Source organism: Mixophyes fleayi, chromosome 4, assembly GCF_038048845.1.
Source record: "Mixophyes fleayi isolate aMixFle1 chromosome 4, aMixFle1.hap1, whole genome shotgun sequence".
Taxonomy (NCBI): Eukaryota; Metazoa; Chordata; class Amphibia; order Anura; family Limnodynastidae; genus Mixophyes; species Mixophyes fleayi.
Genome location: NC_134405.1, coordinates 332528136 through 332541812, shown reverse-complemented (window position 1 = coordinate 332541812; position 13677 = coordinate 332528136). Strand labels below are relative to the sequence as shown.

Sequence of the window (13677 nt, the reverse complement as noted above, 5' to 3'; positions counted from 1 at the left end):
GGATTTATTTTTCTGTTCAAGTGAACTCCTTTATATAAAAAATAATATCACAGTAACATAATTACACTCATTGATTTGTTATGGTGAGGAGTGATTAATCGGTGTATTCTTCTGGGTCAAGGTTTATACTGCCGAAAACGTAACATCCCTTTCGTCTCATAGTCATTTTATAACCCAGGTATGGGACCACTTCATTGCTTAAGGAAAAGTGACCATAAATTCAAGACTTACGGGGCATTCCAATTCCGAGTTAACTTTCAGGCCCCCATCAATAGGTCTGTACAGAGATTAGTAGCAATTGACCCAATAAGTGGTAGTAGAAGCCCTAGAATTTCTATAGCTTTTATGGAGAGCACGTATGAATCGTCCTTGATATAAAGCACTAGATTTGCTTAAGTCAACACTCATCAGTGCTTAGTTTCCGTGTAGCTATTCAGGTCACTGTTCTCATGGGTGGCAAAGGGCAATTCCTTGGGTTTCGGACAGAATGGAATGTATCGAAGCCAGGAGAATGCGCAGATCTTGGTGCCAATGCCAAATGGAAGGTCATACACATCCCCAACATCGGAACCGTCATCTTCAGTCTCTCCATTAATCTCTTTCCATGCACTTATTCCCCGTTCATCTTTTGTACCTGTCGAGCAGTAAGAGACAGTTTGACGAAGAGTCAGTGTAACACCCAAAGCACCTACCAGAATTGTTATATAGTTAAAAGGCCATTAACAAGCATAAAATGAAAGAGTGAGCAAGATGAGAAAAGTGAAGATTTGGCGAGCGAAGATGTGTAGCTGACAAGTGGAAGGAAGGTAAAGGGAGTAAATTAGAGGTAAATTAATTGCTGGTTGACAAATGTGCTCCAGAAGTGAGCAATATTTAACATGAAGAACCATGGTTACCTGGGATGGTGTTGTCCAGAAAGCATCCTAGGAACCCTCCTACGAACATTCCTGTGGTTAACAACACCAGGATCACATGGTCTAACTCCACAATCCCTGGGCACAAACGTAAAAAGTAAGTTACACTCACAGTATTGACCCAGACTCGTCTAGATAGGGCAATGATAGCAACTCCAAGGATCTGCGTCATCTATGTCCATTCTAAGAGTTCTAGATCACGATGGCTATTATGAAGATTGATTAGAGCCATTGCAATACGTGCCAAATTAGATGAGCAGGACACTATTTCAAACCGTGTAATCCAAATACCACCCCCCAAATTTTTGTTTCTGCTTTCCTTATCAAGGTCCCACCACCCTTTTCCCACGGAGATCCCACTCTGCTACCCAGCCTCCTAGCAGTGATCATATCATAGCAAAGTGCTGAGGGATAACTTCTGGACAATGGCACAAGTGTGAACATTGTGTACTTTCAAACAATAAAATTACTATAGAACATGAACTGAACTGGGTTGATCACAAACTGTTTTGTTTTTACCTGTCTGTAGAAGTGATTTATTATTGTTCACCCAATTTGGAATCGTAAGTCCAGAAAATATGGAAAATCCAACGATAAATATATTTCTTGAGGAATTCATGTCCGCATACTTTAAAAAATAAAAATGCAAAAGACAAAATGATTACAAAAAAAAGAGGTTTCAACGTTTCCAGTGTCACAAAAAAACAGCAATTTGCGTTTGATTGGGCCTTAGGAAAATATTGTTTGATTTAATTGGTACAGTTGGTTGATTTAATCCTTTAGTAACATAAGTGAGGCCCTACAGTGTTAGCCTCATCCACAAATCATTAGAGCACAAACCCTGCTTTAAAGAAATTTGTAGCTACAAGTTTTGCATGGTGTAAGTGCACTCACCTACCAGAATTTTCCTGCAGACATTTTCCTGCTCCCAAATAACACCCTCCTACCCCCAAATTCAACCTTAAGCTACACCAAATACATGTGAATGGTTAGAGGCAGCACTTGCTGGCAATTAAAGGCCTCCACTCCTTGGAATTGGAGGTTTGCAGTCTTCAACACCGAACTCCTGTCTGCGTTCTACACACAAACTCCTGTCCTGCGCTCTACACTGTGCAGGAATAGGGCTAACAGTGGGACCTAGCCAAAGTGGATGGAATCACAATTCAAACGGAGAAAACAGAAAATGGTCAGTGCAATAGTTTATTTGGCACCAGATATGACTCTGCACATCAAACTTGACAGCAGGTATGGCTTCGTCCAAAGCCTCCCCTTCTAGCCGTTTACTGAACTGAAACTGCTGTGCTTTCATAGTGAGCTACAATTCAGTGAAGGGATATTTTTTTAAAGTTATTGCTTGGTATTCTACATAAAGATATTTATTAGTATTAATATCAGTTCTGGCTACTGTATTGATTGCTTTAGCAGGGTAAATTGACAACATCTATCAGCATTTATAAGGATAGTGCAACTGAATGGCCACATTATCTGTACCAAGTTAACAGAAGACCTATTTTATTCAGCTCTAGAAGTTTGTATTGTTTTCTAAATTGGCCATTTAAATGAGAATTACAGTCTCAGAAAACAAATGTAGGTAGTACCTTCCCCTTCTTCAACTAATAGAACCATTGGTCAAAAACTGTCAAGTCCTCCCGTTTCAGTTTATAATCCTTGACTCCAAGCTTGGAGAATGTTCAGGGGCTACTGCTAGGTTTCACTTTGCACTATCACCATAGGATGTCCAATCAGTTTCACTCCTACACTGTTGGCTCTTTCCACCTTGAATGTGGTCCAGTCATGGAGTCTTGGAGACTATATAGAATGGAAGAACCACCACATAAACTGATGGCCAAGAGTATAGAAGCCATAGGGTTCCACTCATACATGGAGGGGATGCTTTCTGGAGGCTGGAGTTCTCCATCTATAATGGTTTGAGAACCCTGGTTCTACCCCGTTACATATATTATTTTTCTTGACAGACCCACCAAGAGATCCTAGACATTGGATTTGGTGATGTGTCATTCAACTAACCTGCAAATTGGAAATGCCAACAGCTGATATTACTCCAAACATCACCAGGAACATGCCTCCAATTACTGGAGTTGGAATAGTGGCAAACACGGCACCAATTTTGCCAAACATGCCCATAAGGAGCATCAGTATCCCTCCGACAATTATCACCATCCGACTCCCAACCTGAAAGACAAAGATCAATATCAGACCAGGACAGATTTATAATAATTAGTGCCGCTGGGCCAAACCACCCTAAAGATAAATTTACATTTCTCTTTTTATAGAATATCCCTTAGAGAGATGCAAATATATATGTTATGCTCCTCTATATGAACTGTAATTCCTACATGTGCAGGGCTTCATTTTGAATGAAATTGTGAAAAGGGGCCTGATTCATTAAGGAAAGTTAAGTAAAATAATGAGTAAATAGTCTACTGGACAAAACCATGTTACAATGCAAGGGGTGCAAATTAGCTAAATACTGTCTGTTTTTTCATGTAGCACACACATATCAACTTTAAATTTCAGTTTACAAATAAGCTATCAAGTATTTGTGTGCTACATGAAAAAACAAACTAATTTGCACCCCCTTGCATTGTCACATGGTTTTGTCCAGTAGACTATTTACTCATTTTTTTTATTTAACTTTCCTTAATGAAGTAGCCCCAAAAGTAACTACACATGTATGTGCATTTATTTTTAGGTATTCTCTAAAAACGTTCATTTAATTGTACAACATCTGAGGTTTTATCCTAGTGTAGTTCTCATGATAAAACTTAAATTAGTTGAAAAACAAGACCATAGTCCTCCAAGATCTTGTAAAGGGTCAAGACTGCAGCAGTTTGAAAGCAGAACAACAATATCTGTTTAGTTTGGCCACATGGGGGACAAACTGATTTGACGCTTGGGCCGCAACAGGGACACATGGGACCGGCTTAGTGCTGTCGACAGAGGCCGTGCACACAGACAGGTTGAGTTAATCTGCCTACAAAGTTTAGCATCATGTCCAACTAACAGCATTGATCTCGATTTTGATTGGGGTGGTCATTTTGGCTACACGCACAGAATGAGTCAATTGGCCTACAACAATCTAATTGACCATCAAAAGTGCTTCACCTGTGGCCTAATTTTATAGATTTAAACACTTTGGGCCTGATTCATTAGTGATCTTATCTTGTGCAAAAGTTAAGATGCTTATTTTAAGAAGAAACAGGGAGATAAGAGTGAAGTTAAGATGGAATTTCATCTTAACTTAATCAAAATCCACTGCGTAAGTGAAAAATTTCTTATCTCCCTTTTCTGGGCATGCACAGAGTGGATTTGCTTAAGATAAGCAAAAAAACAGCAGATAAGAACACTAATGAATCAGGCCCTTTGTTTTTTGACCTCCATGACAGAAGCCTGGGACACTCACTCTTGTGATTCCAAGGGCACCGACATTCTCACTGTATGATGTGGTTCCGTTTCCGGTGCCCCAGGCTCCAGCCAGTAAGCAACCAATCCCTTCTATCCCGATTCCTCTGTTGATGGCATGTTTAGGAGGGGGCGGTGCCCCAGAAAGGCGCGCACATGCGTGGTAATCGCCTACCGACTCCACCATGGATGAAATTACTCCGGCTAAAATCCCAAATACTCCCGCCAGACTGACGGTAGGAATCCCCCATTGACCTAAAATACAAATTAAATTTATGTTGGTAATTTAAGACATTTATATCTAGAGAGAGTGAGAACATGGTAGATAAAGATTATATTTACAATTTTTTGGGATATTAGTCAAACCTTCAGCTTTAAAAGAAAAAAAAACCTTTAGAAAATGTAGTGTAATACTCACTTTGTTGATTACAATTACTGGCAGTTACACCATTTAATATACTGAAGTTCAAACAAAATAGGCGCAGTGTCTGCTAACATCCCATGGGTGGAGCTGTCCTACACTCCTCTATTCAGGTTGCATCTTCTACAGATTTTGATATTTTTGCATCCACTTATAATAAAATATACTCAGTTTATATTTTCAACTGTAATCCACCGACAAGTCGGCTATATTGAGTTTTAACCTGCAGATAACTCTTTGGAGGCCTAGAGCTCTCAAGTGTGTTGACATCTTCATAACAAACACATCATGCTGATTCCCTATTGGTTGATATCAGCAGCCAATAGGGAGACAACAGCTCTGCCTAGGTCATCATCATCATCATCATCATCACCATTTATTTATATAGCACCACTGATTCCGCAGCGCTGTACAGAGAACCCATTCACATCAGTCCCTGCCCCATTGGAGCTTACAGTCTAAATTCCCTAACATACACACAGACAGACACAGACAGAGAGAGAGAGACTAGGGTCAATTTAATAGCAGCCAATTAACCTACTAGTATGTTTTTGGAGTGTGGGAGGAAACCGGAGCACCCGGAGGAAACCCACGCAAACACGGGGAGAACATACAAACTCCACACAGATAAGGCCATGGTCGGGAATTGAACTCATGACCCCAGCGCTGGAAGGCAGAAGTGCTAATAACTTAGCCACCGTGCTGCCCCGTCTCTGTACATTCAATGGAAAGGGTTGAAAGAGACCTCGAGCTAGTGAGGTGTGTTCTAGTTGAAGCCTTTGCAGATAAAGGAGTGTTATGTGAGCTATGGGGAGAGAACATGGCTATTTTGTGCGATCAGAGAAGGGACATTGAATGACAAGTCTTTGGAAGCCTCTGGGTCCCCTGCAGAATTCCACCACAATATTCGGATACCCTGAACCCCTTCAACTCTACATTACAAAATTAATTACTTCTAATAAAGCTAACCACACACGTGGCAAAATATGGATATTTAGTTGTAAGCCTGGTTCTCTAACGTCCATGTATTTGGCTGCACATATTGAAGGCCAAATCAGAAAGTGCCATTTGTTTGTTGACACAATTTCACACAAGACAACTACCCCCTGACCAACATTGTTGTGTGACGGGATCATTTAGCTTATGAGTCACTTTTACCTTTGCAGTCTGGCTGGACCGAAATGGAAAATGTAGACTTAACCTCACGTATCAACCTCCCATTGTCCCATAGATTGTAAGCCTGCGAGCAGGGTCTTCTCACCTCTTTGTCTGTTTTACCCAGTTTGTTTATTAGTTTACTATGTTTGTCCCCAATTGTAAAGCGCTACGGAATATGTTGGCGCTATATAAATAAATGATGATGATGATTAAAAGGCAGTTACCTGATGACATTATTTTTGTGCTATGTCAAATTAGCTCACATCCATAGGGCATGAATTCAACTAATCTAATTACGCATGTTCCATCTGTATCAAGATATTTTTAGTGAACTTTACATTAATATTTACAATTTACAGTAATATCCATTTAACTCAGTGCTTCCCAACTTTTCCTTTCATGTTTCAGCCCCAAACAGTTCAACAGATGTTAAGGGTTTCCATGCTTGAGTACAGGAGACATAATCAGTGCTTCAGCGATTTTGATTTCAAGTACCTGTGCTTAAGCGCGGATATCGTTAATATTTGGACTGTTGGGGAGGGTTTGAAATCACTGCCTTAAGTGATACAAATATGATTGTATTATGGTGGTGGTAAAATACATATCTTTTGGTCTGGGTAGGATCCATAACACTTGCACTTGTTAGGCAACTACACAAGGGGGTATATTTACTAAACGGCGGGTTTGAAAAAGTGGAGATGTTGCCTATAGCAACCAATCAGATTCTAGCTATCATTTATTTAGTGCATTCTACAAAATGAAAGCTAGAATCTGATTGGTTGCTATAGGCAACATCTCCACTTCTTCAAACCCGCCGTTTAGTAAATCTAGCCCAAGGTGTGATTAAAAATAAAAACTAATGTCATTGCATTAAAGCCCCTAAAAACTGCCAGGTGGTTCATTTACATATTTGTGTAAGAGATCGTCCTTTAAAGGCCTCTAAAACTAACTTTCAGGTTTATCTATTTGGAAAGCCATTTTAATTATTCACTAATATAGATGTAACTATTCCAGAAGTTGGGATGATTTTACTAACGGCTCCATGTAGTGTCCTTCAATTGCTTTACATAAGTTAGGCTGAGTACACACTACAGAAAATTTCTCCTGATGTGATATCGTTAAGTCCCGATCAGCATGCAGATTAATGTGAACACACTATACATGTTTTCCAAGGTTTGCCTTCAGATCTGTGCTATTCTTCTGTCATAACCAAATGCTGAAAAGATTGTGACTCTTCACACTACGTAAAGATCTATGAACACTGCCGACCGTGAGTGCGTACACATTGCAGAATTGGAACGACATTGTTCCATAGCTGAACGACATTTTTAGTTCTGCTGAACAATCGCATCAAACGATGATCTGAGCTTTGGAAGGATTATCGTTCATCTTTGCAGCATACATACTAATACGATAGTGGGCTGAACGTTCATTTATCATGTGACTGTCCTGATAATCGGCTGAAAACCCTGTAGTGTGTACCCAGCCTTAGTACACTACATAGAAAATGATCCCTACGTTATCAAAGAAGTATCTTCAGTACTAATAAGTTCATGAAACCTTAACATACTTTATACGCGTGGATGTTACTTACAGTTTTATTTTCTTATCAAACTTGGTAGCACTATATCGGTAAAATTCATCATTTAAAGAGTAGAGTTAAATGTTAATGGTCCTTTAATATTAAATGATTGAGTATTTATGCTGTCCCATTTTAAAGTATACATGAACAAAACTGTAATCATATAGATACCTGGATAGGGGAAGCGAAACCACGGAGCCTCAGACAAAACGTTTCCTTTAACGTCCGTACGAGCAAAATACCCGTAACTCTCGGGTTTGGATGGAAAGACGTTGGTGACCGTCAAAGCATAACAGATGAGCCAAGAGATGGAGATACCAAGGAGGACCTGTTCAAGAAGAGAGTTGTTAACAAATCTTGTATCCTGCACCAAGTTACTCGAAATATTCTAGGGTTGCCCAAAACCCTGGCATTCCGGCTTTTTTGGTTTGAGCAACAAAAGACCAGTTCAGTGAGCAACAAAGTTAAAGTAGGCCGAAAAGTCAGCCCTGACAGATACAACAAACCACATTTGTGTATATGTCTGAAGCCAAAATTTGTTAGTGCTCCGTCTAGTGATGTCTAAGTGAGCTTCTGACAGCTGCACTATATACTAGTGATTGCCAAATTCTGTGTGCGCCTGATGTTATTTTATTCAAAGCTGGACTTGTTCTAAGAAATGTTTTGGAACCAGCTGAGTCCGCTAATACTCTCACTTGGGGGCCTATTTATCAAAGATCTCTCCCCTCTAATTTAGAGGTAAATCCCCGAAAACAGCAGTTTTCGGGGACTTACCACTAAATTACTATGTATTATTGCAGCATCGCAGCAGATATCTCAGATATCTGCTGCTTTGCTTCTCTCATCGGTTTACTGAGCACTCCCCATAACAGTGTATGGGAAGTGCTCAGTAACGCTATGTATCAATGACTGATACTTAGTTTTCAATCATGGTAATGTACGCCATCTGAAGCTGGCGCCATCTGAAGCTGGCGTACATTACCATAATTGAAAAGTTTCACTGAAAACAGCGCTGCTCTGACAAGCAGGGCTGCACAGCGCATGTGTGGAGGGATCATGTGATCCCTCCACACTTGCCTCAGGTTCCGTCAGACAGGGATCTCTGTGCGCATGCCCGAGTTTACTGGTCGGCGCATGCGCACAGGGATTGAAAGAGGGGCGAGCAGCACCGCAGAGGGAGGAGAAGAGAAGACTTCAGTGACAGGTAAGTGTTAATCTTCACAGGAGCAGCCGTTTTTTGGAACGGCTGTTCCTGTGTTGATTTTTTAATACATATGAGAAACTTTTCAATCCGCATCTATGCCATGAGGATTAAAAAGTTTAATTCATATTATGCGGTCATTGGTAAATAGACCCCATAATGCAATAACCTTCTTTGCCACATCGGGCGCCGTCTCACAGGAGAGTAATTATCCACGTGAAGCCCATCGTTATTGGAGAAGGGGCCACCGCTGAGAAACTGACAGGCTCCCTTCCGTGCTTCATATAGTTTTCTCAGTAGTGCGGTCACTGTGTTTCATGGGTGAACAATCACAATTTTCACTACAAGGATTCAGTCGATTGTTTACTCACAACCATGACTGCGGTAGGAGAACACAGTTGATGTGGGCAACAACCAGATCCATTCAGATTTAGTGGACGTTTATGGGTCTTCCCAAACTCTGGTATATCTGAATCTATGTGTTCTAAAAACAAAAGTACCCAGATCTTCTCAAGTTCAGGTACCACTCTACATGTAAAAGAAAGTAGACCAATCCAAGTCTTTTGGATGAAGTTTTTTTTTGGATCATGCTGGGTCGAGGTGTTCTTAGATCACACTAACCTGAATCATGCTGGATCAAGGTGTTTTTAAATGCTAAAATACACACATCAAGTCGAATTCAGGAGTTTGGAATGCAAACTTTCTTGGAATTTACCAGATTCAGATTTTCTGACTGCAAATGTAACCCTAGATTCAACAAGATTCAGGTAAGTTGTTTTAAAAACACAGATAGATCCAATTACCTAATCATTTAGATCCAGTTAAGTTTATGTTCAAAACACTTAGCCCTGGCACATTTGCTTCCAGTTCAGCTGGATTTGGAAAGATGCAGGTACATTACTCTTCAGAATACCTGGATCTTTATAGATATAGATGGGTCAAGCTATAACTCACATCCTAACTACCGTGTCACGGCAAGCTGCCTCTGTCTGTTTATTCCTCCTTTCTGCAAACTAGGAGCTGGATTTCAGTTTCTGAATGTCATCTCTGCATTCCAGCACTGTATGTAGGTGTGCTTTGTACACTTGAAAATCTATGTCATTGCACTACATGTTAACAAATCACGTTAAAACAGAACAGCCACACCAAGGTAACCCTGGAGAAAAGATGTCACTTGTGTGTTGCGGCTATAAGTAAATTATTTTGTATAAGTGTTGTGGAAAGCTGGGTACACACCTATGCAATCTTACTTCAGTTGCGATTTCTATAACCATTTCACCAACGACTGAAAGTCCTGATGAGCATGGAGAATCATGCGTACACACCTATTCAATTTATAGTCACATCTGAGATCTGCATCTATTATAAGCCTCTGCTGAAAAGATCCTGACTCTGTACACTCTACAGAGATCTGCCTACGTTGCTGGCCGTGAGCGCGTACACGCTTCCACATTTGCCCGACATTGTTCCATCGTTGATCGGAATTTTTAGGTAGTTTAGAAAAAAGCAAAGCAAATCATACAATTTGCTTTGGTATGAAAAAAACATGCACTCTTGCAATATCTGTCCAAACGGTGATTTATCGTATGATCTTACTAAAGCAGACTTACTGGGAAGATCTGGAAGATGTAAGTCTTGGAATACCGCCACTTCCGGCTACTTTTCGAGTAATATGGGATTGGCAATGGTATATTTCTTAGGTACTGAGAAAACAAGACTATGAAAAATGTAGTCCTGAAAGAGATCAATGCAGAGAAATATATCAATACAAATAGACTGGTAAGTACAATCATTACAAAAGCTTAATGATACAATAATGTACCAGAACAATATTCTCCTAGCGAAACAGTAAAATTAAAGTTGCCTATATGTACTCCCACCACCACCTCTCCTTCTTCGTATTACGTCTTTAAACATGTCAAAATCTAACAATAAATACTCAAAAGCTAAAAATATGATCAACTTTTTTTTCTTACATTCTCTAGTGTTGCTATAGAACTGTTTTTACTTGTTTGTTTTGTAACTTACATGGCGGATATTCCCCAGTGAGTCCCAGCATCTAGACCAGCGGACTGAAAGAGTGGGAGAGCAATCAGGGTGATCGTGGGAGCAATCGTCAAGGGCCCGATGAACCTCATGAGGAACCCAATCAACCCAGAAAATCCAACAAGTATTTGAAAACAAGACGCAACCATAATGGCCCCTTGAACCTGAAAACAAAAGTTATAAAGAAGAAGGTCAAAGGAAAGGTAGACATTTTTCAATGGAGATATCAGCAAGCCTACATGTAACAGCTTTATATCAGGAATGAGTACCTGCAGATAAATAAAAGTAGGTATTGTGCCATTTTTAAGGATTACTAGCAAAGGTGCCAATTGTGGAGAAATGTGAATGTATAATTGAAAGAATAAACTGCTGTGTGTTTTATTGCAGTGTGTTGTGTGTTTTAGTTAAGTGTCATTATAGTTCAGAGTCTGTGTTTAATTGCAGCACTTGGATGTCCGTGACCTAGGGCTGCACGCGTGTTTATGTTTATATTAGTGCAGTATTTGTTAGTATAGGCACACAAGTGTTTTAGTGTATTTTATGTGTATGTTGATCTTCCTCTCTCACCACTCTACATCTGTTGCACCACTTTGTAAATCCCTACACTGGCTCCCTGTGTCCTCCAGAATCCAATTCAAATTACTCACTCTTACCTACCAATCCCTCAACAACACCACCACCCCTTCAAACATCTCAAATCTCATATCAAAATACTCTCCCTCCGCCCTCTTAGATCTACCTCTGACCTGCACCTTGTCTCGTCTCTGGTAACCACCTCTCACTCCCGCCTACAAGACTTCTCCCGTGCTGCTCCCCACTTATGAAATTCCCTACCACGCTCTATCAGACTCTCCCACAGCCTTCAAATCTTTAGATGCTTTTAAAAACCCATCTCTTTTTTGGAGGTGATCTTATCCCAGATAACACTATTCACACTAATGCAGACTCATAACTGTCCCAATCTCCGCTCTGAGCCACACTCGCTCCTCTTGTTTCAGCTGTGCCCTCTTCCACTTAGAATGTAAGCTCTCTAATGAGCAGGGTCTTATGTCTGCATTTATTTTGCCTACATTGTATGTCACTGTTTTATGTATGTACTGTTTTTCCTAGTGTGCGGCACTGCAGAGCACTGTGGAGCCTTACAAATCTACGATAATAATAATGTGCGTGAGCTTGTGTCTATGTTTGGTACAGAAGGTGCCTTTGTTTTAAGAGATGGTGTCTGAGGCTTTGAATGGTCTCTGCTGAAGCAGATATTGCCTCTTAGACCATGTTACTGTGCTGGAAGACAGCTCCTGTCAGCCATGGATAGATGGTAATCACATTGGAACAAGAAAACAGTAAGTCTATGTTCATTCTCTTCTGTGTTTGCTTCCAGTGAAACATTTACAATTAATTTCCCTTTAATCTGTTTAGCAACCTATGAATGTAGCACTCAATAAATCCCGACCATGTTGTAAATGGCATAATAAATATTTATTGATTCACATTTATTTACATAGTTAATGATACGTAACCTATAAATTTTGCAACTTTACCATTGCTGACTAGTAATAAGAAATTTAACACATTACCTCCCGTATCCGTGACTGCCAAACTTCCACAAATTCTGGAGACGTGGCATTCACCAGGGTGGCATTTTGGGTCCATTCTGGGCATTTCCACTTGGGTAGGGATAGCATGGAGAGAGTTGGCGTCAGGAAGGTAAAGGTTCCTCCCTGCAAGATCGGTAACCTACAAATATTAATAAAAAAGATAAATCATACTGAAACCATCAATTTCTCTCCTAAACAAGACACTTTATGTTAGCGGAACAGGCACATTAGTGTCTGGAAGTCACAGACATGGCAAAGCATGAATTTGTTACGATACATCAGAGACAATGTAGCATATTATATTGATGGGAAGCTGCCAGTTCAAGCATATAAATGAGGAAAATTATAAATGTGGGGGACTGCAGATGGAGGCAAATTCAATATTTTGTTTTATGACATATCTTATAAAGTGTGGAATTTAGACTGTAAGCTCCAATGGGGCAGGGACTGATGTAAATAAGTTCTCTGTACAGCGCTGCGGAATTAGTGGCACTATATAAATAAATGATGACGATGATCTGTAGGCTTTGGTGACTGCAAAGGTCAATATAGCTGCATATTTTTTATATATGGGCAGCAATTAAGCCTGCCACCCACTAAGGATAAACTTTGATTTTGACAGCTGATTAGGTCATTGTAGATTTTATTGGCTGCAGATCACAGCTTGTAATGGGCCCATTGACATATTTCAATTATTTCATATGGCCAAAGATTTGAGATTGAGATGAGAACACAAACCTCAGATGACATTATCACTTAACTGTACATTGCTACAAACAATGTAAAGCCCAATAACCAGGGCCGTTACTAGGGCTGTGCGAGATGGGCGCTGAAGGGGGGCACAGTTTATGAATATTTTAAGTTAATTCGGTTAAAATTGAGGGCTGGGGGTCAGCAGTTTTCCTTCTTGTTCTAAGCTCTGTAATTTTAAGTTACAGCTCCGCCAATAACACACAATATTATACAGATTTCATGGTCATTTAGGAGCTGGATAGACACTTTTAGAGCCACTAATTGAAGTTATTCATGCATATCTATACATCAGGCACGAAAGAGGAACTTATGCTCCAAAAAGTTGACAGTTACAGCTTGTGACTGCTGGACACGGTCAACATCTGCCGTGGAGTCAGTCAATGTTGGTAATACAGTCAGGTGCTGTTATCATTCAACACCATTAATGGTGACTTGTGTTATCTGGTCAAAAGGAATGTATAAATTTTGGTCTTCAACAGCATGACTTAAGCTGGGTACACACTACAGAGTTTTTGGCCAATAATCGGCTCAACCAGCCGACATACGACCGCTCGTTTGAAAGTCGGGTCAGTGTGTGTAGTGAC

At 40.2% G+C, this 13677-nt stretch overlaps 1 protein-coding gene across 2 annotated transcripts in view; it reads right to left on the bottom strand.

Moving 5' to 3' along the window:
* Nucleotides 1-13677, bottom strand: part of LOC142153121 (solute carrier family 23 member 1-like) — a 40409-nt gene continuing 26732 nt past the window's right edge. For both annotated transcript variants that reach the window (XM_075210424.1, XM_075210425.1), the window contains exons 4-12: nt 12320-12479; nt 10728-10909; nt 10310-10433; nt 7670-7826; nt 4339-4592; nt 2943-3107; nt 1434-1542; nt 897-992; nt 1-634 (exon numbers count right to left, since the gene is read on the bottom strand). In XM_075210424.1, coding sequence (XP_075066525.1) covers nt 408-634; nt 897-992; nt 1434-1542; nt 2943-3107; nt 4339-4592; nt 7670-7826; nt 10310-10433; nt 10728-10909; nt 12320-12479 — 1474 coding nt within the window. In that variant the 3' untranslated portion in view covers nt 1-407. The remainder of the gene's footprint in view (nt 635-896; nt 993-1433; nt 1543-2942; nt 3108-4338; nt 4593-7669; nt 7827-10309; nt 10434-10727; nt 10910-12319; nt 12480-13677) is intronic.